Raw genomic sequence first — 26,697 nt, 5'->3', positions numbered from 1 at the left:
CACTCCTATCTACATGCAACTCCACTTTCAAGGAGCTATGAGCCTGCACTCCAGGGTCTCTTTGATCAGCAACACACCCTAGATCCTTACCATTAAGTGTATAAGTCCTGCTAAGATTTGCTATCCTGACATGCAGCACCTCTAATTTATCTGAATTAAACTCCATCTGCTACTTCTCACCCCATTGGCCCATCTGATCAAGATCCTGTTGTAATCTGAGGTAACCTACTTTGCTGTCGACTACAATGCTAATTTTGATGTCATCTGCAAACCTACTAACTATATACCTCTTATGCTCACATCCAAATTATTTATATAAATGATGAAAAGTAGTGTACTCAGCACCGATCCTTGTGTCATTGGTCACAGGCCTCCAGTCTGCAACACAACCCTCCACCACCACCACCACCACCACGTCTTCTACCTTTGAGCCAGTTCTGTATCCAAATGGCGAGTTCTCCCTCTATTCTGTGAGATCTAACTTTGCTAATGAGTTTCCCATGGGAAACCTTGTCGAATGCCTTACTGAAGTCCATATAGACCATATCTACTGCTCTGCCCTCATCAATCCTCTTTGTTACTACTTCAAAATGCTTAATCAAGTTTGTGAGACATGATTTCCCATGCACAAAGCCATGTTGACTGTTCCTAATCAGTCCTTGCCTTTCCAAATACATGTACGTCCTATCACTCAGGATTCCCTCCGGCAACGTGCCCACCACCAACATCAGGCTCACTGGCCTATAGTTCCCTGGCTTGTCCTTACCACCTTTCTTAAACAGTGGCACCACGTTAGCCAACCTCCACTCTTCCAGCACCTCATATGTGACTGTCGATGATACAAACATCTCTTGTACCCCAAAACAGCTTCCAATGATCCAAGAATGTGAATCCTTCTCCCATGCACCAGCTCCTCAGCCATGCATTCATCTGCTCTATCCTCCTATTCCTGCCCTCACTAGCTTGTAGCACCGGGAGTAATCCAGATATTACTACTCTAGAGGATCTCCTTTTTAAATTCCTGCCTAACTCTCTGTAATCTCCCTGAAGAATCTCCACCTTTTCCTTTCCTATGTCATTGGTTCTAATGTGTACAATGACTCCTGCTGACCCCAGTCCCCCTTGAGAACATTCTGCACCCTCTGAGACATCCTTGATCCTGCCACCAGAGAAGCAACGCGCCATTCTGATTTTTCGTCGCTGACCACAGAAATGTCTGTTTTTACCTCGGAATAGAGAGTCCCTTAAGACCTCCCAAGATCGCTTGGAACCCGACATAGCTCTCATTACATTAGTGCCAGTCTCAATACCAGAAACTTGGCTGTTCGTTCTACGTTCCCCTGAGAATCCATCACCCCCTACATTTTCCAAAACAGCATGCATGTTTGAAATGGGGATATCTATAAAAGACTCCTGTACTATCTGCCTACCTCTCTGGAGTTAACCTGTGTATGTGACTGTATCTGAGCCTTGCCGTCCCACCTTCCTATAGTTGCCATCCATCGCATCCCCTTGCTCTTGTAAATTCTACTGCCTCTCCAACCGATCCATTCAATCTGATTGGATCGGAACCAACAGCATTTATTGCAGATACATTCCTCTAGCCTCCCACATCTGACAAGAAGAGCATATTACTCTACTAAAGGCCATTTTTTTTCTTCTTTCGATCTACAGACCCAGAAAATAGCACTGTCTTATTCCTCTACAAAACACTGTTCCAGGTTAAATTAATACTTGTGGCTTATATTTTAAGTTTAATCAAAAGACATTCTTCTCATAATGGATATCATTCCATTATTCTTAATTATTTGTTGTACTTGCATACTAATATTTTGGGACTCATGCCTTACACCACCTAAATCCCTCTGCCCCTTGGAATTTTGCATTTGTTTCCCAAATTATTGGTCTGAATTGAATAGAATGGAACAGAACATGTACCGAGGCACAGTGAAAAGCTTTGTCTTGCGAGCAATGCAGGCAGATCACATAGTTAAGAACCATAGATAAGTAAATAATAGGTATACAGCAGCAAAAACAAAAACACAGGTACAGACGAATGTTCAGAATTTGAGAGTCAATTCAGTATTATAACAACACTAGGGTAGAAGCTGTTTTGAAACCAGCTGGTGCATATGTACAGGCTTTTGTATATTCTCCCTGATTTTAGAGGTTGTAGAAAAACATTGCCAGGGTGCGATGGATCTTTGAGAATGCTGGCGGTCTTTCCTTGCCAGCAGGCCTGGTAGATGGATTCTATACATGGGAAGTTGGGCTTTGTGATTGTCTGGGTGGAGTTCACCACACTCTGTAACCATCTCCTATCTTGAGTGGTACAGTTGCCATACCAGGTAGTGATATGCTCTGGATGGTGTACCTATAAAAGTTGGCAAGGGTATTTGCCATCATGCCATAATTCCTCAGCTGCCTGAGGAAGAAGAGACATTGCTGGGCCTTTGTAACCACTGTGTCTGCATGAAGAGTCCAAGAAAGCCTGTTGTGGATGACCACTCCCAGGAGGTTGACACTCTCCACTCATTCCACCTCTGTCCTGTTAATGTTTAGGGGGGACATGAGTAACATCCTGCCAAAAGTCAATAATGAGTTCCTTGGTTTTGCCGGCATTGAGAGCTAGGTTGTTCTCATTGCACCGTTCTTCCAGGTCTTCCACCTCCCGTCTGCAGTCTGTTTCATCACCGTCTGAGATTTGACCAACTATGGTGGTGTCATCAGCGAACTTGTAAACGGCATTAGTCTGGCATTTGGTGACGCAGTCATGTGTATACAGTGAGTACAGTAGATTAGATTCCCTACAGTGCGGAAACAGGCCCTTTGGCCCAACCAGTCCACACCGACCCTCAGAAGAGTAACCCACCCAGACTCATTTCCCTCTGACTAATGCACATAACACTATGGGCAATTTAGCATGGCCAATTCCCGTGACCTGCGCATCTTTGGAATGTGGGAGGAAACCATAGCACCCAGAGGAAACCCACGCAGACGCTGGGAAAATGTGCAAACTCCACACAGACAGGCACCCAAGGCTGGAATCGAACCTGGAACCCTATTGATGTGAGACCGCAGTGCTAACCACTGAGCCACCTGAGTACGCACACCTGGAGGAGGAGGAGGAGGAGGAGGAGGAGGAGTGGGGGGGGGGGGGGGGCTCCAGTGTGGAGTGTTATTGAGGATGAAATATTGTCCCCAGTCTTCACTGATTGTGGCCTGTGGGTCAGGAAACTGAGGATCCAGTTTCGGAGACTGGGGCTTAGTCTGATATCACTAAGTTTAGTAATCCAGACTCGAGGGAATACTAGTGTTGAAGGCTGAACTGGAGTCAATGAGTAGGATTCTTATGTTGATGTTCTTGGTGTCAAGATGTTCTAGGGAGGAGTGAAGGTCAAGTGATATGGTATCTGACATGGTGCCTTATTAAATGCCTTCTGGAAATCCAAGTACAGATCATCAAAAGGCTCCCCTTATCCATAATGCATATTGCTCATACAGTCATAGAGAGATCTCGCACTGTTTCGGTCACATCAGAAAAAGCAAGGGACCCAACACAGATCCCTGGGGAGCACTACTTTCAGCACTTCTCCAATCCGAGAAATGCTCATCTCTATCTACTTCACACCGCCCCCGCCCCCGCCCCCATCTACTTCCTGAGTCACTTTGTCAAAGAACTCAATTAAATTTGTCAAACATGACCTGACCTAGACTAAGCCATGTTAACTGTCTAATATTAATTTTACTGTGTATATTTACCTTCACCTCCATCAGTTTCCCACTACTGATGTTAAGCTGACAGGTCTGTAGTTTCTTGGGTTATCCTTTGTCCTTTTTTAAACAATGATGTCACATTTGCAATCCTCCAGTCACCTGGGACTACACTCAGAATTAGGTCACTTGGCCCATTGAGTTTGCTCCACTATTCAATCATGGCTGAGGACAAAACCAACCTAGCAATTATCACCCTGTTCATCTGTTCCCCACTATCAGCAAAGTCACAAAAGGAGTCCTCAAAAGTGTAGCCTTGCAACAGTAGCAAAGGAATAATTTGCTCACTGACACTCAGCTTGGATTCCCTAAGCCACTTAGCTTCAGAATTCGTTACGGTGTTTATCCAAACGAGCTGAGGTCCAGAGGTGGCATGAAAGTGATTGCCCGTGAGACCAAGGCAGCATTGAGCTGAATTCAGTGGGAATTATTGTAGTTTACTTGTGTCTACTTGTAAAACTACTTGTAGTCATATTGTGAAAAAAGGAAGACAACTGTACATGCTGGAAGTCAGTCATCTCAGTGCAAGTTATGTTCTACTGGCCCAGCTATCTTCAGCTGCTTCATCAATGATCATCCATCCATCATGAAGCCAGGTGTGGATATTGCTCAATGTTTTGAATTTGTAACTTGTCAGGTACTGAAGTAATCTGTGTCAATGTGCAACAAGATCTGTACAGATCCAGGCCAGGGCTAATAAGTGGCAGGTAATAATTGTGCCAGGGAAGGACCTAAGGGATGAATCTAAGCATTGTCCCTTGACTTTTAATAGCATTACCATCACTGAATCTCCAACAATCAACATCCAAGAGCTTACCATTGACCAGCAACTGAGCTGGACTAGCCATACAAACTATGGCTTCAAGAGCCGGTTAGATGCTAGGAATTCTGTGCTAAGTAACTCACTACCTGCCTCCCCATTGTCAGTCCACCATCTACAAGGCACAAGACAGAAAAATGATAGAATGCCATCCTCTTGCCCGAATGGTACAACTTCGTTCCATCCATAGCAATGTAGGTCACTTGTCTGATACCTGATCTAGCACCTTCAAAATTCACTCACACCTTTCACCACTTATGCACAATGTACCATTGACAAGGTGCACTGCAGTGACACACCAACTCCTCTTAGAGAAAATCTTCCAAACCCCATGACCTCTACCACCTAGGAGAACAAGGGCAGGAGATGAATAGGAACACACCACCCTCCCAGTCACACAACATCCTGACTCAGAATTATATTGCCATTCCTTTGCTGTCACTGTGGCAAAATCCTGAAACTCCCTTTTCTAACAGCACTATGGGTGTCTGTACACCTGAGAGCTGCAATAAGGTAGCACACCACTTTTTCCAGAGCAATTAGGTATAGGCAATAAATGTTACCCTAGCCAATGACCCCTCCTTCCATGAGCAAGTTAGAAGAAAAACACATTTGTGACACAAGAACATTTTAGAACTGGTGTAATGATTTACTCTCGCACAGCTTGCAGCTCTAAAAATACCAGGTAATTTCTTCTTAATCCATGTAGCTACTACTTCACTTTGATACATTTAAGATTATTCATAATGTAGCCAGTAAGCTAAGTTCACTGATCCTGTCTTTTTTAAAATTATATTCACTCATGGAATATGGTGCTGTTGTCCATCTTTAATTGCCCAAAAGAAAGTTGAGAGATTGAGTTACAAGGCTGGATAGGCTGGGACTTTTTCCCCTGGAGGTTCAAAAGTGACCATTTATAGAGGTGAGTGGCATAGATAAGGTGACTAGTAAAAGTCTTTTTCCAGAGAGTCCAAGATTAGAGGGCATTATTTTAGATGAGAGGACAGTGATTTAGACAAGGCCTGAGGTGCAACCTTATCACACAGTTCCTATGTAGAATGAACTGTCAGAGGAAGTGGTAGATGCAGTATCGTTAGCGGTGGAGTAGTAGGACTGTGTGTGGACTCTTGTCAGGGGCTCATCTATTCTCACTTGCTTTTTTTTTCTTTCACTTCTCTTTTTGATTAGTTAGTTGGCAAAATCAGCACAGCAGTGAGAGCAAGCCATGTGTTGAGTAATGGCAGCCTCCTGACTGTCAGAGGCAGTGGTGACAGACGTGTCTCCTCCTGAAGAATAGAGGCAGCAGCAGCAAGGACATTCTCCTGGTCATTGGGGCTCTCGACCGCAGTGGCAAAGCTCCTCCAGCGATTGGAGGCATTGGCAGCGGACTTTTTTTTTTGAATGCAACATTGGCAAGGTAACATCTTTTTGAAGTCTGGAGCAGGCCTGTTAGTGTGCAGTGTGGCCTGATGGCAGAGCTAGGGGCTTCTGGTTTCAGTAGGCCTAGAGTGGGAATTCCTGATTTGGCATTGGAGCCAGGGATTCCTGACTACAGTAGACAGAGAGTGGGTACTCAGGCTGCTGGCTAGCCAGTGGCTGCAGTGGCAACAGCATGTTATGCCTAGAGTGGGGACTCCTGGTATCATTGAGGCAGCAGTGGATCCACAAACTCCTGGTTGCAGACATGCTAGGCCCCGAACAGGAATTCCTCGATTATTGGCAGCAGCAGAGCTGGGGACACCCAGTTGTGGGCAACTGTGGTTTTAGCATGGGACTTGCTGACCTCAGCAAGGTGGGTCCAATGGCGAGGAAATGGCATTTAAAGTATGGCAACACCTATGTTGGTGCATCTGGTGTCGGTGACAACAAGATTGTTGGAGAAAGGAGGGCAGTGCAGGTGTTGCTGGTGAACTGATTCAAGCCCCATGGTGGAAATGACAAAATAAAGACAGGCTTTCTTTTAGTTTTTCTATGCTTAAACAATTCAAAATCACACCTGATTATGGTGACAGTTGAAGTTTTTCTCTGTATTTTACTAATTATTCACTGTAAAGTGCAAGTGACAAGCATTCAGTTCAAAGGAGAAAGCACAATAGGTAAAACGTTTCCAGACATAAGAGCAACTTATCAATAACCTAACAATATAATTTGAAGTTTACATGAAAGAAATTTTTACCTGTAACATCATTTTTCTACTGATATAGCATGACTACTGATTGGGATGGTGGCTCAGTGGTTAGCACTGCTGCCTTGCAGTGTGAGGGACTGGGGTTTGATTCCACCCTCAGGTGCTTTGTGTCATTGGCCACAGATGAGGTGCCAGAAGACTGGACACTGGTTAATATGGTGCTGCTATTTAAAGGTGGTCATGAAACTATAGACTGGGGGGGCCTTACATCAGTGGTGGCTAAGTTGTTGGAGGGGATCCTGAGGGACAGGATTTGGATGCATTTAGAAAGGCAAGGACTGATTAGGGATAGTCGACATGGCTTGGTGTGTAGGAAATCAAATCTGACCAACTTGATTTTTGTTTGAAGTAATGAAGGGAATTGATAAAGACTGCGATGGACATGATCTTTATGCACTTCAGAAAACACTTTTGACAAGGTTCTGCATGGTAGACTGGTTATCAAGGTTAGATCATATGAAATACAGATAACCAGCCATTTGGATACAGAACTGGCTCAAAGGTAGGAGACGGCGTGTGGGGGTGGAGGGTTGCTTTTCTGACTGGCGGGCTGTGACCAGCGGTCTACTGAAAGAATAGGTGCTGGGTCCACTGTTTCTCATCATTGATATCAATGATTTGGCTGTGAACATAGGAGGCATAGTTACTAAGTTTGCAGATGATACCAAAATTGATAGTGTAGTGGACAGTGAAGAAAGTTAACTTCATGTACATTGTGACTTTGATCAGATAAACCAATGGACTGAGGACTGGCAGATGGAATTTAATTTTTAGACAAATGTGAACTGCTGTATTTGGAAAGGCAAATCAAGACTGGACTTGTACACTTGATGGTAAGGTCCTGGGGAGTATCGCTGATCAGAGACCTTGGAGTGTAGGTTCATAGTTCCTTGAAAGTAGAGTTGCAGGTAGACAGAATAGTGAAGAAGTTGTTTGGTATGCTTGCTTTTATTGGTCAGTGCATTGAGTAAAGGAGTTGTGAGGCTATCTTGTGGCTATATAGGATATTGGTTAGGCCACTGTTGGAATATTGTGTACAGTTCTGGTCTCCCTGCTGTAGAAAGGATGTTGTGAAACTTGAAAGGGTTCCGAAAGGATTTACAAGAATGTTAGAAGGTTTGAGGTACAGAGGAGCTTTGATTATCTGAATGAGATGGGTGGGCACTACTTCGTTTGGATAATTGACTATTCGGTTAATTTGACTCAATGCCTTTCCTCTGGGGCTCGGAGATTTCTGTTAACTCTGTTCCCTATTCAGGAGATGAGGCAGCAGCACACCGCTGCTGTGGATCTGGGTGGATATTCTTCGAAGGGTTGGTGTGGACACAATGGGCTGACTGGCCTGCTTCCACACTGTAGGTACTTTATGATTCTAAGTGCATACAATAATTTTAAACTTGAATGTACATTTTGAAACAAAGAAATCAAAGTTTGTGGTTTTTTTTTAAAGTTAGCTTTTGAAAATTGTTTATCTGGAGTTTTGTGAATATTTTTCCAGTAAAAAGTGATATTCTGCATGGGAAGTGGTAGAGAGCTGTCACAACTTTTGTTATTGTCTTGAAACAAAAATTCAAATCAAATTTAGTATTCTAGTAGATTGGATCCTTGGAGATGGATAACAAATACTGACCTTATTGATGATTATCACATCCCATGACTGGATGTTTAAAACATTTTAAGGTAGTAATTTAGTCTGTTTTGTTTAAACAAGTGGTCATTAATTGTGTGCTTTTTCTACTTTGCATGTAAGGATAATTATGATTTATAAACATTTTAATTTTATAGCAATGCTTGTCTTTCAGTTCAATATTTAAGAATTTGTCTTTCAGGCTTGCAAGGTGAAATGCTGAAGCTTTTTGGAATTCAAAAGAGCACTGAGTCATCCAAGAAAAGTGCACAACCTGATGAGGAGGTAGATGGTTTTGTTATTTTAGGTAAGTAATAAAGCTCATTATACTTGATTGCTCAGTATGCAGAGCACATCAAACTATTTTTTTTAAAGTCTGCTTTATTTCCTATTCCAAATGTGAAACTTTTCTGACTCCAGGAAAATGAAACTGAAGGATTTCTGTATTTCGACCTGGAAATTTTAGCACACTCTAAACGACCACAAAGTAGTTGTATTAAACATTTCCACAAATGAAAATGGCAAGACTATTAAACAAAAAAAGGAGTAAACCTCCACATTATGATTGTTAATTCAGCACAATGACTCAATAATTTCAAATTTCTGTTCATTTTGTAGCACTACATTGCATTTCACTTAGTCATCCTGTTTCTCAATAGTACTTGTTTGTGCACTTTGTTAGTCAATAATGGTATACAACAGTAGTTTTATTCTTAATTTATGTATTTTAGCTTCAAATAATTTTGAGTTCTGAAGGAGAATTTAACTTGCAGCTTTGCTAGATGGGAATGAGTATCAAAGTAGACACTAGTTGATTTTTAGGAACTTTACTAAATCAGCAACCATTTGTTGAGAGGCTCTGTGAAACTCTCTTTTTACTTTGGAAGAGAACAGAAATGTCCTAACTTTCATGTTAACCATACTACCTCATGCTACCATACTACCTCATGCTACCACTCTACCTCCTATATTTGTTTATTACCATGCTGAAAGTTATTGAAATATTCGCTAACACATTGAAAAGTGTTTGGATGAAGATTTGTGAGAAAACACCAACATCCACCCCCTTTCCCCCCCCCCCCCCCCCCCCCACACACCCCAGGAAAAAAAACTCCCAAACTGTACTATGATAAAGGACTTCAGTGGAAGAATACTCCACATTTCTGAAGTGGCTGGGTTGATATGTGTTTCTCTTATGTCAGCATATAAACTTATTTTTGTGAAGTCTTTGAATTTGCTTTAGTTGAAATATACATTTCTAATAAAATAGAAAATTAAATATTTGCATTTTATATTTGTAGTTTGTTATATGCTTTATATAATGTACAATACATTAAATATCTGATTACAAAATACAGTAATATAAAAGTAAATTCTTCATTGCATAGATAGTAAAGGACCTTGTTTAAGGAACTTCTACTTTTTCTTTGCACTGAAAAGGAGTACATAAAATGGAAACAAAATCAAGGTAGGTCAATTTTTCATCTGAGACGACAATTTGTAGTTTTTATTTCTTTGATTTAATGGCTAGAAACGTGGTTTCATCATATAATCAAGAAGCATTAATTTCTAAATTCATGAACTTCCAATCAATTTAAGAACAGAACTACATACCTTTAAAAGTTGGCATGTTATACCAGTTTAATAAATAATTAATAATGCAATCCTTGTTTCACAAAAAAATTGCCATAATCCTACTGGACCATATGACTGACTATTTGAGACAACTGATGGTGATGTAACCTGAGGTTCACCACACCTCCGGCAAGGGATGATGTTGAAAAGGAGAGTCCTTCGTGGTAACCTCAGCTGGCATTATTTGGAGATGCCTGTGTTGGACTAGGGTGTACAAAGTTAAAAATCACACCACACCAGGTTATAGTCCAACAGGTTTAATTGGAAGCACACTAGCTTTCGGCTGGCATTGGAATTGAAGCCACACTATTTGCGTCACTTTGCATCGCAAACCAGCTGTTCAGCAATAATAACATTCTGAATTATCCATTAGTGTTTCTTAGTCAGTGACCAGGTCCAGAATTTAAATTTCGATTTGATTTTTATTGTAACATGTACAAGAGTACAGTGAATAATGTTGCCACACAAGGTGCCATCTTAAGTACAGAATCTTAAGGTCAAGGTAGAAAAAGACAACAAAATTAAAGGTTAAACATTGTACAATTAGTACAATGACACCATTCTTATTTTAAGTAGAAAATAAAGAAATAATGCTGAAAGTTGAAATGTTAGTCTTGAATGCTTAGCCCAGCACTCTCGGAATGCTGGGCCGAGAGTCTGCCACGCCAATTTGGGAGGCCACCATGGAACGGCGGTATCTGTGCTGGGAAAAGAGGGAATAATTAGGGGAAAGAAAACACATGGAAAAAAAGGAAAGGAAGTGGATGGAGATTATTAGTTCACTGGTATAGAGTTGGGAAACACTTAAACTCCTGATTAAGAGAGAGAGTATATCTGACAGGTGAATATTCTTTCAGCATCTTTGAAACAATGACAATACCACTACCTTAATCTTTTTCACAGATTTCTGAAACCAATGGACATGCAACGGAATACATTTTGAACTCTGTTAATGTGATCACTTGTACCATATGGCAGATCTTAAAAAAAACACAAACCATGATGTAACAAAACATTGATATTGCCTCTACCAATTGGATGTTGAGTTTGCTGAGGGGAGAAAAATTGTAGTTCTATAAGTTAGAGAAATAAGGGTTTGAGGAAAGAGCTTTTGCTTTTATAATAGCTGATCACTTTCTTCAATGTTTCAAAGCATTTTACAAATAATTGATTATAACCATGGATACATAGGCAAGCAAAGCAGTCAGTTCCTGTGCAGGAATATGTCTTCATGAAAAGAAATTCCGAGTAATAAAGAACTAGTGTCATGGCTGTCAATTGTGTTTAGCCATTTCATTTAAGTCAGAAACCTTGGTCGGGAACATAATTAAGTCACTGTATTAGTGCAAATCTGATGGGCTGCATGACCTTTCTCTGTGTTATAAATTTTCTGTTTCCATAAATGTGAGGAATCAGCATTATCCAACATGAGTAACCATTGTGGGAGATTACTAGAACAGTTACTGTTCATAAAACTAAAGGAAAACAACACTCTTGGAAAATGTACGACAAATCAGCCTATGTTAAAGGGCAAGATTAGCCGTTATTCTTGATGTAGATCATTTGCCCCAGGATTACTGGGGAGGCAATGAACTATTGGTATTGTTGTTAGACTCTTAATCCAGATACCCACATGATGTTCTGGGGAGCCAATTTCAAATCCCACCATAGCAGGTGGTGCTCCTTCAAGGAAGAAACTTGGCTATCCTTGCCTAATCATTTTATAAAACTTCTATAAGGTCACCCCTCTGACTCTTTTGAGAGGGGGAAAGAGCCTCAGTCTATTCAGCTTCTCCCTTTAGCTCAAACCCTCCAACCCTAGCAACATCCTTGTAAATCTTTTCTGAACCCTTGCAAGTTTCACAACATCCTTCCTATAGCAGGGAGACCAAAATTTTGTGCAGCATTCCAAAAGTGGCTTAAACAATGTCTTGGACAGCTGCAACACGACTTCCCAACACCTACAATGCCCTGACTAATAAAAGCAAGCCTATCAAACACAGCTTTCACTATCCTCTATACCTGCCACTCTATTTCAAGGAATTATGAACATGCGCTTATGCGTTGATAATTCATATTTTGCATGTCTGTGATTAAAAATGATTTATGTACAATGAATAGCAGTTTCTTGTAAATACAGAAACTTGGGCAGTATTTTCTATTAAGCCAAGTTCATCAAACAAAAATTGGATGTTGAGTAACTTGATTAAATCTTCAACTTCTATGCTGGTTCCAGGTATTGTGGGACTCAAGTGTGTGTGCTTTACAGGGGATCTTAATGGGATTATTTTGGAGCATTGACAGTGAATGTTTGGCTGTTGAGTTAAAGGGTAAAGGATTAAGGAAATAGCAGATTTTGAGAGAGAAAAAAGGCCCTGGAAATTGCTATAGATTCCTGCAGGTGGCAGAGCTGTCCCTAACTAACTTAAGTGACCACAAATGATTCATTGAATTGGCAAATTTTTGGAGGTGAAACTGTCTGCCAGTGCTAAAAGGGCAGAAATAATTTCAGAGCTAGCACATCTGGGTTTAGAAGAAGTTGAGAGTTAGGTGGTAATTTTTGACTGGCGCAGATGCAATCAGTCAAAAGGTGAGGAACTTGGCACTCTACAATCACTTAATGTTGAGGTTACACTTAAAGCAGCTTGAACATGGGGAAAAAAAGCTGAACAACCTAGAGACAGAATTCCAAAAGGCAAAAGAAATAAGGAAAGGGCCCTCGAATTAAAAGGGATGAAAACAAAGGCGAAACTAGAGATGCAAGAGAGAACAATAATAGGAAATTAAACTAAGAATAATACAAGTAAAAACATGATTTTTTAGAAGCTGAAGAGGATTCTGATGAGGAAAGTACAATCATAATCTAAAATCCAATAAGGTAATTTTTAAGTTTGTATAGGACCTACCAAGATTTGAGGTAAAGGATATAAAGACATTCCTCAACATATTTGAGAAAATAGTGAGACAAGTAAGTGACCAGTAGAAAATTGGACACTGCCCATGCAGAGCAAATTGTCAGATAGATTGACAGGACGTTTAGATATCAGTGTTAGAGGATGCTTATATGGATTATGATGATTTAAGTGCCTGAAACATACAGGCAAAAGCCTTGACATTTAAGGAAACCGTTTCAACTCTATTTGTCAAATTACTTTGGTTGACTCTTTCAAACTATCTATGAAACCCTTGGAGAGATCATTCTCTTGAGAGTTTCAAAACTAGCCAGCTTCTGTAATAGCTATGCATGCTGAAAATGAAGGACTAAAACTGCCAGTAAGGATGACGATTATGAACTGATCCATAAAACAAAACATTTTGTCTTGTCACCTTGATAAAATTGAAAGGAATAAGGAGGGGGAAAGTAAACAGAGTGGATAGCTGGAAATGCTTCAAGACTGGATGGCACAATGGCTCAGTGGTTAGCATTGCTTCCTTGCAGCATCAGGGACCGGGTTCGATTCCAGCCTTGAGCAACTATCTGTGTGAAGTTTGCACATCCTCCCCGTGTCTGCGTGGATTTTCTCCAGGTGCTACAGTTTCTTCCCACAATCCAAAGACATGCAGGTCAGGTGAATTGGCCATGCTAAATTGCCCATAGTATTAGGTGCATTAGTCAGGGGTAAATATAGGGGAATGGGTCTGGATGGGTTACTCTTTTGGGGGGTCTTTGTGGACTTTTTGGCCAAAGGGCCTGCTTCCATACTGTAGGGAATCTAACCTAATCTAATCTGCTCCTCTGAGCAGAAAAGTGTGGCTACTGAGGGTGGACATGAGAATCGATTACCTCAGTGTTTCCATTGTAACGTGCTCATTCAGAATGTTGTGAACTGCAATATAAGCCTATAGGACTTATTAGGGTTCATAAGAATGAGCCTGCGAAGAGAACTAGAAATGAAAACGCCTGGATTGAATTGATGCTCCAACTAAAATACCAGAGGTAAATACTGCTTTGAGTACAGGGGAAGTGAATGAGCTAGATGAAAGATATAAAGTGTTTTTATCTGAAGGGAAGATGACTTCCATCAAATTCTCTGGAGGGGAAATAAAAATCTTTTTTCAACAAATGAGTTTGATTAGGCCGTGTGTCCCATAATACCTGCCTCATTTGAAGAAAAAAGGAGTCAATGTGACCATAAACAGGCTAAGTGCAGAATATGTTCCAGTGTATAAAGTCCATTTTGAATCTAACTTGTCTGAACTGCTGGTAGTAGAAGTTGTTAAGAAATTACCCATGGATTGAATTAATGATTCCTGGAGAATGAATCTGCTGGAATGGAAGATATAACTTCACCTATATTCACAGAAAGATGGAATGAGGCTAAAGAGATGAAACAGTTAGCTGTTTTCATCATGGTATTAACTACTGCAATAACTAAAAAAGCCATCACTACAGTTCAAAACAATACCACAAGCAGATATTAGATTTGCCAAAATTATTTAAGAATGAATGTAATTACAAACATTTCATTTGAATAGCTTTACTAACAGAAGATTAGAGTTAAATAAGTCGGCACAATTAACTCTCATTGAAGCTGAGGCTGAAGGAGTTCTGCAATGCTTTCATATTAAATAGTGCTCCGATAAGGAAGTGTAGACCACACAGACTCGCAGATAAGGAATGGAGGTTGTTCAATAAATAATGGTACAGTGTAGATACCATAAGGAATTCTGATTGTCATGAATTTTTGTGTTAGGACTTTGTAGGAATACAGAAAATTCAATTATTGATTTAAACTTACCAATACTTCATAAAGATATGGTGTAACTCTGTAAAATATGCCATACATATCATCAGGATCTAGGAGGATCTGAAAATGTAATTAAACCAGCACCTTGAATACCTATACTAGTTTTTGAAGAATGATTCAGTCTTGTTTTAGTAGATTATGCAGGACCATTGAGTAAGAAAAACAAGGTGTCACTATATCCTTACAATTATGAATATGACAACACTATTTCTAGAAGCTATTCCTTCCAAGGACAATTATAGCTAAGATAGTTGTGGAAAAGGTAACTTTAGTTTTTTTTTTAAACTTATGACCTTTTTGTAATTCAAATATAATCTAATAAGGGTTACAACTTTACATCTAAAGTTTTTCAGAAAATGATTGGGATAGCTTGGGGGGGAACCCATTTAAGTCGACCACATATCAACCATAAACATGGTGAGCTTTGGAGCGACCCCATGAGATTATCACAACCATATAAGACATATTGTCATGAATACCCACTGGATTGGGACAAAGCATTAATAGCTTACAATTATTAACAATATATTCTCCAAATGAACTCCTGCATATAATTCAGTTGAATTGAGAGATAAGGTCCATTAAAATTGATAAATGGAAAGTTTCTAAGACCAGAAAATAAATCCTGAATGTATCCATGTTCTTAGAAAGTCTCACGACAGCACAAAGTAGCACTGAGCATTCAAAAATTTCACAGACAAAAATGAAAGAATGGGCAGACAAACATTGCCAAAATTTAACTTCAAGAGAGTGTGGAGTACTCGTATTGTTGCCTTTTCAAGGTAAACCTCTAGAAACAAAATTTCAGTTGTCCTTGCAGGTAGTTTGGTAAAATGACTTATCTGATACTTCTGATTGAAGAATTAGATGTGCCACGTAACTATGTTGAAGTGATATCCTCCTGCAGAGAGAAGGAGCTGCAATTGTCAGTTGTTAATAGTAGTGAAAAATGACAGACAGTAAAAAGGAGGGCTAAACAGTGTACAAAGTGCATTACATACAATTTGATTAGTTAATTTTGGAATAATAGTACTGTTAGAAATTGTGTTCTCAAATTATAAGGAAAGATGGTGAGAAGACCTAGTAAAGTTGCTTAGGATGCAAAAGGAAATCTGTAAAGATATATCTGAATATAGTATGTTAGCAAGGCTCAATGTAGATATAGGAAAGTCAGTGAAAACAGATTTCACACATACCCGAAGACCAATTCATTGAAGCTGTCCAAGCAGACGAATTTCACCAGTAGTCAGAGTTACACTCTTGGTTCGAGACACAAAATCTGAAGTAGATATGCAGGAGGTTATATCCAAAACGATGACTTCTCCACTTCCTGATGCTGCCTGGCTTGCTGTGTTCTTCCAGCATCCTGCTTGTCTGCAGTCAGAGTTGCACAGCACAGAAACAGATTTTTTTTTAATCCAACGTATCCATGACCTTTTAAAATATGTCCTCTCTTTTGAACTCAGCCACCCTAGGGAACAAACAGTTGCCATTTGGCTTATCCATCCTCTCATGATTTTATAAATTTCTGTAAAGTCACCCCTTTAACCACCTTTCTAGTGGAAAGTGTCCCAGCATATCCAGCTTATCTTTATAATTCAAACTCTCCATTCCTGGCATCATCTGAGTGAATTTTTTTGAGTCTGTCCAATTTAATTTCCATACAAGGGTGGCCAGTTCTCCAGAAGAGGCCTCACCAAAGTCCTGTACATCCACAATAGACATCCCAACTCCTATACACAATGGTCTGAGAAATAAAGGCAAGCGTGATAAATGCCTTCTCAACCACCATGTCTACCTGTAATGCAAATTTCTAAGAATTATGTACCTGAACCTCTAGGTCTCTCTGACAACACTATCCAGGACCATTACCATTATTTGTATAAGCCGTGCCCTTGTCTGTTTGACCAAAATGCAGTACCTCACATTGGTCCAAATTAAATTTTATCTGCCTCTCCTCAGCCCATTGACCCAAATGTAGAGTCCTAGAGATGTAAGCATGGAAACAGACCCTTCGGTCCTACCCGCCCATGCCGACCAACCCAATCTAGTCCCACCTGTCAGCACCTGGCCCATATCCTTCCAAACCCTGCCTATTCATATACCCATTCCAAATGCCTTTTAAATGTTGCAATTGTACCAGCCTCTACCACTTCCTCTGGCAGCTCATTCCATACACTTACCACTCTGTGAAAAAGGAAAGAAGTTGCCCTTTAGTTCTCTTTTATATCTTTCCCCTCTCAGCCTAAACCTATGCCCTCTAGTTCTGAACTCCCCCACTGCAGGGAAAAGACTTTGTCGATTTATCCTATCCATGCCCCTCATAATTTTGTAAACCTCTATAAGGTCACCCCTCAGCCTCCGACGCTCTAGGGAAAACAGCCCCAGCCTGTTCAGCCTCTCCCTACAGCTCAAATACTCCAATCCTGGCAACATCCTTGTAAATCTTCCCTGAACCCTTTCAAGTTCCACAACATCTTTCCGATAGGAAGGAGACTAGAACTGCACACAATCTTCCAACAGTGGTCTAACCAATGTCCTAATCAAGATCTCTTTGTAATCTTAGATGATAACTTTCGCTGTCCACTTTACCACCAATTTCTGTCATCCACAAACTTACTAGTTATGCCTCCTATATTCTTAATCAAAATTGTTTGTATAAATGACAAACAAAAGTGGACCACTACCTTTCCTTGTGGAACACTGCTGGTCTCTGGTCTCCAGTCTGAAAAGCAACCCTCCACCACCTCCCTCTGTCTCCTACTACCAAGCCAATTTTTGAATGCAATTGACAAGCTCGCCCTCAATCCCTTGTGAACAAACTTTATTAATTAGCCTACCATGTGGAACCTTGTCAAAGACATCACCAAAGTCCAAGTAAACAAAATCTATTGCTCTTCCCTCATCAATCTTTTTGGTTGCTTCCTTCCAAAAAAAAACTTAATTGTGCTTTGGCGACACAATTTCCCCCTCAAAGCAATACTGACTATCCCTAATCAGTCCTTGCCTCTCTCCATGAATGTAAATCCTATCTTTCAGAATCCCCTCCAATAATGTATCAACCACCGATGTCAGGCTCAAAGGTTCATAGTTTCCAGGTTTCTCCTTTCAGCCTTTCTTAAACAGAGGCACAGTATTAGCTACCCTCCAGGCCTCCAGCACCTCACTCATAGTTAGAGATGATACAAATGATTCCAGTAGGGGCCTGCAATTTCTTCTCACAACTTCCCACAACATCTGGGATAGACATGATCATGTCATGGAGATTTTTCCACTTTTGTTTTCTGAGACCTCCAGCGCTTCCTCTTCTGTAATGTGAACTGTTTTCAAAGCACCATTACTTACTTCTCCAAGTTCTCTAGCCTCCATTTCTTTCTCCACAATAAAAACTGACAATATTCATTTAGTAACTCTCTCATGTCTAGAGGTTCAATGCATAGATGACCTCATTGATCTTTAAGGGGCCATAGTGTCTCTCTACTTCCTCAAGCAGCTGAATGAAAGGTAACTTTGTGGTGATTTACCATGATATCCTCCTTGCTGAGAAAACTAGCCTTTCTGATGAGACTCCTGCCCCACTTCCAACTCATTGGTTAGCACATTATGGGTTATAGAATCCAAATTAGTACATCTGAAAGACTTTTATAGCTACCAAAATCATACGTTGTAGCTACTACTTCATTAACTGTGAAAATGTCTCACTTACTGCAGTATTCCAAAATATTCTGTGACTTTTCCAGTGGCAGCACTGTTTAATTGATTCGTATTTATTCATACTAGCTGCTTTTGTTTTATAACTGACTCCTTATTTGAAATATGCAGCTGGAAATTCACTCAGTATAATTAGGTAATTACATATGTCAGTAGTTTGCCTAATCAAATACTTAAATAACTTTTTTTTTAATTGTATGGTAAATAGCAAGGTTCCATTCCCAAGAAATTTACTATTTTAGAATTAGCCAGAACTTGAATAAAAAAACCAAGGCTGATCTACCAATATGTTACTGAAGGAATGTTGCATTGTCAAAAGTGCTATTTTTCAAATTCATTCATGGGATTATAGAGGTTGCTGGCTGAGCCAGCATTTGTTGTTCATCCCTAGATGCCCTTGAGAAGGAGGTGGTGAATTGTTTTCTTGGACTGCTGCAGTCCATTTGTTATAGGAAGACCCACAATGTCGATGAGAGAGTTCCAGGATTTTGACCCAGCGATACTGAAGGAATTGTTACATCCCAGAGTTTGTTGGGGAGAGTTGTGGACAGAAGCCATCAGTGATAGCATTTTCCAAGTATCTGCTGCCTTTGTCCTTCTAAATTATGTTCGTGGATTTTGAAAGTGTAGTTGACGGAGCCTTTGAATTTCTATATTGCATCTTGTAGTTATGGTAGATGGACTGAGCGTTTGCAAATGTGGTGCCAGTCAAATAGGTTGTTTTGTCCTTAATGATGTCAAGCTTCTTAAGTGCTGTTGGAGCTGAATTCATCCAGACAAGTGGAGAGTTTTCCAACACACTCCTGATTTAAGCTCTTTTTTAGGGGGGAGTTGGGAGGTGAGTTGCTCAATATACAATTCCTAGCCTTTGACCAGTTCAGTTTCTGGTCAGTGATAATCCCCAGGATGTTGAGAGTGGGATTCAGTGGTGATACAATGGTGAATGTCATATAGTGATGTGTGGGGTCTTTATTTTATTTTATCGTTACTTGTCACTTGTCACTTGTCACCTCAAACTTGAATATTGTCCAGGTTTTGTAACACTTGGGTATGGACTGCATCAGTATGTAAGTTGTCATGAATGGTGCTGAACTTTGTACAGTCATCAACAAACATTCCCACCTCTGACCTTATTATGGAGGGTAGGTCACTGATGAAGCAACTGAAGATATGTGATGAGACAGGAGGTGTTCTGTAATGTTTCTCTTGCAGAGGGGTGTTGTCACAGTGGTGCTGAATGCTTCCTTCAGGCAATTGGTGAACAGCCTTTGCTTTCTCCCTGGGTGTTTTTTTTTCCTTTTTGTTAAATGACCCAAAAGAAATTTCTGATGGCTGAGCAAAAAGCTTGAGTTTCCACTGCTAGAGAAGTCTTAGACAGTGAGGCTTCTTAAAACCCAAGAGAAGAATTGTCCCTCCCTTTACTCTCTCCCTCCCTCCCATAAGGAGGTCAGTGAAACAGCCGAAGATGGTTAAACCTGGGACGTTACTATTTCCCGTCCTCCTTTTGCTCATTGAGTATTTAGTTTTTTTTTAAATGCTGTTAGCATCTTCCACAAAGACTAATACAAAGTACTTATTTAATTCCTCAGCTACTTCCTGGTTCTCCATTATTATTTCTCCAGCCTTTTTCTCTAAGGGGCTTATGTTTACTTTTCATTCTCTTTTTTTAATATATTTAAAGAAGCTCTTGCTGTTAGCCTTCATATTACTTGTGTTAGAACTCTCACTGACTTTTTCATTATTTTTATTCGTTTATCAAGTTTTGTTTGGAGCTGTGAATTAGGAGTTGTGATCTGAAATTGACTTGTGGTAAAAGGAAAAGAACAGACTGAACAAGCTTTAGTTTGAGATGCCAAACCTGGAGGTTAATTGCAGGCTGATTCTTGGTTAAGAGTTCCTGTAGATACAGTAATCCTGGGAAGAGCATTGTATTTAAAAAGCATTAATGGCTGTTAATGAGGTCTGTACCTTGTAAATAGTTGTGGCAAGTCTGGAAGAGACTCTATTTTCAAGCAAATAGCAGATGTTGAATGGGAATTGAGGCCTCAGGAAAAGACTATTCAACTCTCGGGCCAGAATCTGAGTTCGATTATTTTTAAATGGCTCTTTTGAACAGTTTTTTTTCCTGGGAGACAAATGCTAGTGACTTAGTATGAATGTTTGAAAATTTCCCGCTTAATCTCCCTCACTAGCTTTTATAACTCCAGAGAATAGAAAGTTTGAGTTAGATGTATCCCTTAACTGTGGTTATTTGTCTGTCTTTTGTGTGAGTGGGGGCTGAAAACAAATGTTTTGGGTTTAACACATCGACGTTAATTTAATACCCTTTTATTACTTTAATTTTTCTCTGCAGAATTTAGTATATTTACTAAATTAAATCTTTTTATTTCAGATACAAAACCAAAATCTGGAACTAATTATGGTGTGTGGAATTAATTATTTGCAAAGTCTGTGCTTGGTTATTCAAAAGTCAGGTTAGGAGTAACTAGGGTCTTGAGTTTTAACTTTACTGTGTTGTGAATGTAGTGGTAGAAAAGCTTTTTTTTGTTTGCTTGTCTGTCTCCCTGTCATAACATTTTCAAGTTTACTGTCAAAATTTATCTTGTTTCTCTCTTTTAGGGTCACCTGTTGCTTTTTAAAATTTTATCCAGTCCTCTGACTTACCACTCAACTTTGCCACATTGCACATTTGTAAAAAAAAAAAATTGGTTCTGTCCTTAACTCCCTGGTTAACTATGATTTGCTTATTCCCTTGCGTGAATCATGTTTTTCTTGCATAAACCTTTGCTTTGAGCCATGAACGACTTGTGAATGATATGTATATGATTCTTTAGTTTCTGATTTCCTCTCTGAGGATTAATGTGGAATAGAAGTCGAGGGTGGAAGTGATTTTGAGAATCTTTGTTATGGCAATAACAATCTTGTGTAGCAGTATGTAGCATTCCATCATCTTTCCCTCCTGGGGATAATTTTAAGTTTTGATATAAAATGGGTGATGTCAAGTTGGATAACCCATTCTACATCATAGCAATTCTTCATTTCCTTTTGAAGGGAATGGATTGGAAGTCAGGTAGGACAATCCTGGAACAATTGGTTAGAATTCCTGCATCGTTCTTCATTTTAATGAGGCCTTTATATTTGATTAGAGGGTAAGGGTGAGTGGATTCAGTTTTGCTGTGTTGCAATGCCTGGTATTTCTGCATTCCTTTTCCCTCTTAATAATAAAATTTTACATGGCAGACGGTAGATATTTTTGTCTGCTGCACTTGAAAGACATTAGTCCCAATTCCCTGTTTATTATTATTTTTTAAATTATCCCACATGATATTTCTGATTCTTTATCCTAAAGTATTGGACCAAATGGGAAATGTGTAGCCTAATCTCTCATAAATCTGCTTTAGTGATAAGTTGATTTTAAAAAGTTCACTACAAGCGAACACTTCAGAAATAAACAAATCTTTTGTATTCAGTGGCACAGCCAACCAATCCTAGACACCCATTATGTATCTGTATAGTGAAGCGATGAAACACTGTAATTTTTAGTATAAAGGCCAGGTAATGGCAATAATGCCTAGTGAGGTTATTTCTTTATGTAATCAATCTGTCCCAATTTTCTGGCAGCAGTCCCAACATGTAATGTACTGTAAGTAGTGTGCTCCATGAATGTTTCAATGCAGCTCATCTCTGTCCATATTTTCTTTAGTGTCTCCTTCTGTTAATTTATATGATATTAGTTGTTCACTGTTGTGTTGGAAATTAGTACTGAGATTTCAATTGTGGAAGTATCTTGTTCTATAGAGCAGTTTTCTCAAGTGGACTGGATTTCAGGTTGACATGAATTACTTTTCAAGCTGATAATATACAAGATGATAAATGATTGTTTTTGTATGCATTTTTGAAATGAAATGAGATGAGAAAATGCAACAGATATTTTTTTGGAGAGAAAATATAATGTCTGATTCCAGTGGCAGTGGTTTGGGAACATTGCCATTCCAGATCATACCCTTAGAAGCAGAAGTGCATTTGATGCTGATTACTGATCATTACAACTTAATAATGGTACATTTTGTTTTAAAAGAATTTAGTTAACACAACATTTTTTCATTTTACTGCAACCTAGTTTGTTCAAATGTACAGAAATATAGAAGATAAAGTCTACTCGCTACAAAAAATAATCCATGGTGAAAGAAAAGGTTTACTTCAATCTTGTGATGCCTGGATTTGGTTTCATCCTGATGAATGAGTTGTGACTCAGTTTTTTTTTGGTTTAACAAAATATACTTGATATATGTAATTAAGGCTCAAAAAGGTATCTTTGGCAAACAGGATTGAGGAAAATCCCAAAACATTTTAGACCTGCTTGAGAAGCAAGGCGGTAAATAGGGAAAGGGTGGGTGTACTCAAGGACAAAGGAAGGAATTTGTGAGAGGCTGGAGGAAGTAGGTGAGGCCCTTAAATACTTTGCATCAGTATTCACAAAAGAGAAGGACAAGGTGGATGGTGAGTCTTGAGAGGGGTATGTTGGTATCCTAGGGCATGTTGATATGAAAAAAGATATATGGTGGGTGTTTTGAAAAGCATTAAGGTTGACAAGACCAGAGACTCGATGAGGTCTATCCCAGAATACTGAGACGAGAGACAGAAAATTGGCGGGGGCTTGTATGAAATTTTTGTTCTCTTTCGTCGCAAGCATAGTCAATATTGTTCCTTTTGTTTAAGAAGTGCAATGGGGATAATCGTGGAAATTACAGGCTGATAAGCCTTCCATTACAAAGATTGCTGGAGTTGTGGATAGTGTGTAGGATTGTCAGAGGATTTAGCAGCTTATAGATTGGTTTGAGGCATGGGCAGAAAAATGGCAAATGGATTTAATCTGGACAAGTACAAATGGAAATTATATAGTGAGTGGCAGAACCCTTAGGAGTATTGATATTTAGTGGGGCCTGGGTGTGCAGGTCTACAGGTAGTAGCACAGGTTGATAAGGTAGTAAAAATGGCCTTTGGTATGCTTACCTGTAATTGGAAGGGGCATCGAGTAAAAGGATAGACTAGCATTGCTGCAGCTTTGTAGAACTTCAGTTAGCCACACATGGAATTTTTCATTCAGTTCTGGTCACTACACTACCAGAAGGATGTCAATGCTTTGGAGAGGATGCAGAAAAGGTTTACCAGTGTTTTGCCTGGTATGGGGGGTTTTATCTATGAAGAAAGATTGGCTAGACTGGGTTTATTTTCACCAGAATGCAGGAGGTTATCCGATAGAAGTTAATAAGATTATGAATGGCATGGATAGAGTGGAAAAAATGAGTTTTTTTTTTCCCCCAGGGTGGAGGGGTCAATTACAAAAAAATACAGGTTCAAAGCTCAAGAGGGCAAGTGTAAAAGAGATGTGCAAGGCAAGTTTTTCGCACGCAGGAGATGGTGGAGGCAGATACAATAACACCATTCAAGAAGCATCTGGATGAATAAAAGAATAGGAAGGGTTTGGAGGGATATTGGCCGGATACTGGCAGATGGAACTAGATTGGGTTGGGATATCTGGTCGGCATGGACAGGTTGGACCAAAGGGCCTGTTTCCATGCTGTACATCTCTGACTCTATATGGATCCTGTAAGTGAAGGCAATTTTAGTTTGGAAGGGCAAAATGTGTCGGCACAGGCTTGGAGTGCCGAAGGGCCTGTTCCTGTGTTGTATTGTTCTTTGTTCACTTACAACATTTATGTGGCACTTGGATAAGTAATTGTGCCCACATCCACCACTTCCTCAGGAAGTTCATTCCAAACGTGATCCACCTTCTGTTTAAAAGAAATTTGCTCTTCATGTCTTTTTAAAATCTCTCTCCTCTCACCTTAAAAAATACCCCCCTATTCTTGAAACTCCGATCCGAGGGGAAAAGACAGCTACCTTAATTTACTCTATACCCCTCCAGGATTTAATAATTCTCTATAAGGTTACCTCTCGAGCGCTCAACCTCCTAAGCTCCAGTGAAAAAATCACAGTCTGTCTAGTCTTTCTTCGGAACTCAAACCTTCCATACCCAGCAACATCCTGGTAAATCTCTACTGAACCCTCTCTAGCTTAATAATATCCTTTCTATAACAGAGGGACCAGAAATGGACACAGTACTCCAGTAGTAGTCTCATCAATGTTCTGTAGAACCTCAACATGACTTCCCAGCTCCTATACTCCAAGAACTAGCAATAAAGGCAAATTTGCTAAATGCCTCTTTAATGACCTTGTCTATATGTGATATAAACTTCAAAGAATTATGTACCTAAACTGCTAGCTCCTTCTGTTCTACAACACTACCATTAATTGTATAAGTCCTTCCCCTGGATTGGTTGTCCCAAAATACACTTGGTCAACTTTGGGCGATTTATCGACCTTTTATGTTTTTGAAGATCTCAAATTTCCTCCTGTTTTTAAAACATCAATATTTACTTCCCTACATTGTCAAACCTCCGTTTCATCCTCCACAGTAAAAACCAAAGCAAAATATTCATTTAACATCTCCTCCGGTTTCAATACAAAGGTGACCTCCTTGATCTTTAAGGGGCCTACCCTCTCTAGTTATTCTCTTACTCTTAATGTACTTGTAGAATCTCTTTTGATTATCCTTTAAACTTATCTGCCAATGCTATCTCATCCCCCTCTTTGCTTTTCTGATTTTCCTTCTTAAGAATGTCTCTACATTCTTTATATTGATTGAGAAATTCATTTGAACCAAGTTCACTATATCTAAAATAAAATTCTTTTATTTTTGACTACAATCTCAATATCTTTTATTCATTCATTGTTTCATAGTCTTACCAGCCTCGCCCTTCACTGTAACAAGAACAATGCCCCTGAATTCTTGTCATCGTACTCATGAACACATTTGACAAATACTTCACCATCCAAACCTTTAACACTTGGGCAGTCTGGTAGTTCAGTGGTAAGCACTGCTGCCTCACAGTGCCAGAGACCTGGGTTTGATTCCAGCCTCTGGTGACTGTGTGCAAACTCCACACAGACATTCTGTGTCTGCGTAGGTTTCCTCTGGGTCCTTCAGTTTCTTCCCACAATTCAAAGATGTGCAGGTTAGATGAATTGGCCATGCTAAATTGCCCATAGTGTTTAGGGATGTGTATGTTAGGGGTAGTGTGTAGGGTGGGGGAATGAATCTGGATGTGATTCTCTTTTTGGAGGGTTGGTGTGGACTTATTGGGCATAATGGCCTGTTTTCACACTGATGATTAGGGATTCTACAATTCTACGATCGCTACAATCTTAGTACCCTGTTCCTATTTCTCTCCACACGCTTTGATCTCTTAAGCTTTAAGGATTATATTATAACTCCTTGAAAACATTCAGTTCTGTGGCAGAGAGTTCCACAGACTTCCTGCTCTCTAGTTGAACAAAATTATCTTCATCTCAGTGCTAACTGGCCTACCATGTGTCCTTCGACTGCATTACTAGTCTGGACTCTTATCATTGGAAATACATTTCCTGCATTTACCTTGTCTAGCTTTGTTAGAATTTTGTAAGTTTCTACAAGGTCACCTTTGCTCCAGTATATGTTGTCCTAATCAATGCAGTCTTTCTTCGTACGTCAGTCCTGTCATTTCCAGGAATCTCTGGTTAACCTTTTGTAGCTCTCCTTCCTCAGCCAGTACATTCTCTTACTGTGGAGGAAGAAATGGAGACTGAAATTTTGCATAATACTCAGGTATATACGAAGGTATGTACAATTGCAGCATGACATCCCTACTGAACTGTTCAATTTCTCTGGCTATGAAGGCTGATGTACCATTTGCCGCCTTCACCTGCAGCTGCATGCTTATTTTCAGTGACTGGTGTACAAGGACACCCAGATCTTGTTTCATCTCCATCTTTCCCAAACTATTTCCATTCAGATAATCTGCCTTGTGATTTTGCTATAAAAGTGGATAACCTCCCGTTTATCTACAATATACTTCATCTACAATGCATCTGCCCACTTATTCAACTTGTTTAAATACTACTGAAACATCAATGCATCCTCCTCCTAGTTCACCTTCCCATCCAGCTTTGTGTCATCTGCAAACATGGAGATATTATGTTTAATTCCTTCATCTAAGTCATACAATGTATTTTGTGAATAACTGGGGTGTAAGCACTGATCCCTGCAGTACCCCACTCGCCCTAGCTGCCATTTGGAAAACAACACTTTTTT

At 39.7% G+C, this 26,697-nt stretch overlaps 1 protein-coding gene across 5 annotated transcripts in view; it reads left to right on the top strand.

Annotated features, from left to right (window-relative positions):
* umad1 (UBAP1-MVB12-associated (UMA) domain containing 1) overlaps nt 1-26,697 on the top strand; it is a 70,850-nt gene that overhangs the window by 2,618 nt on the left and 41,535 nt on the right. For 2 of the 5 annotated variants that reach the window (XM_072575421.1, XM_072575423.1), the window contains exons 2-3: nt 5,783-6,011; nt 8,612-8,716. In XM_072575421.1, coding sequence (XP_072431522.1) covers nt 5,996-6,011; nt 8,612-8,716 — 121 coding nt within the window. In that variant the 5' untranslated portion in view covers nt 5,783-5,995. The remainder of the gene's footprint in view (nt 1-5,782; nt 6,012-8,611; nt 8,717-26,697) is intronic. The other 3 variants (XM_072575425.1, XM_072575426.1, XM_072575424.1) reach the window with 2 other exon arrangements.

The sequence above is a fragment of the Chiloscyllium punctatum genome, chromosome 8, assembly GCF_047496795.1.
Source record: "Chiloscyllium punctatum isolate Juve2018m chromosome 8, sChiPun1.3, whole genome shotgun sequence".
NCBI lineage: Eukaryota > Metazoa > Chordata > Chondrichthyes > Orectolobiformes > Hemiscylliidae > Chiloscyllium > Chiloscyllium punctatum.
Note: the sequence above shows the minus strand (reverse complement) of the source record. Positions and strands in the feature narration are given on the sequence as shown.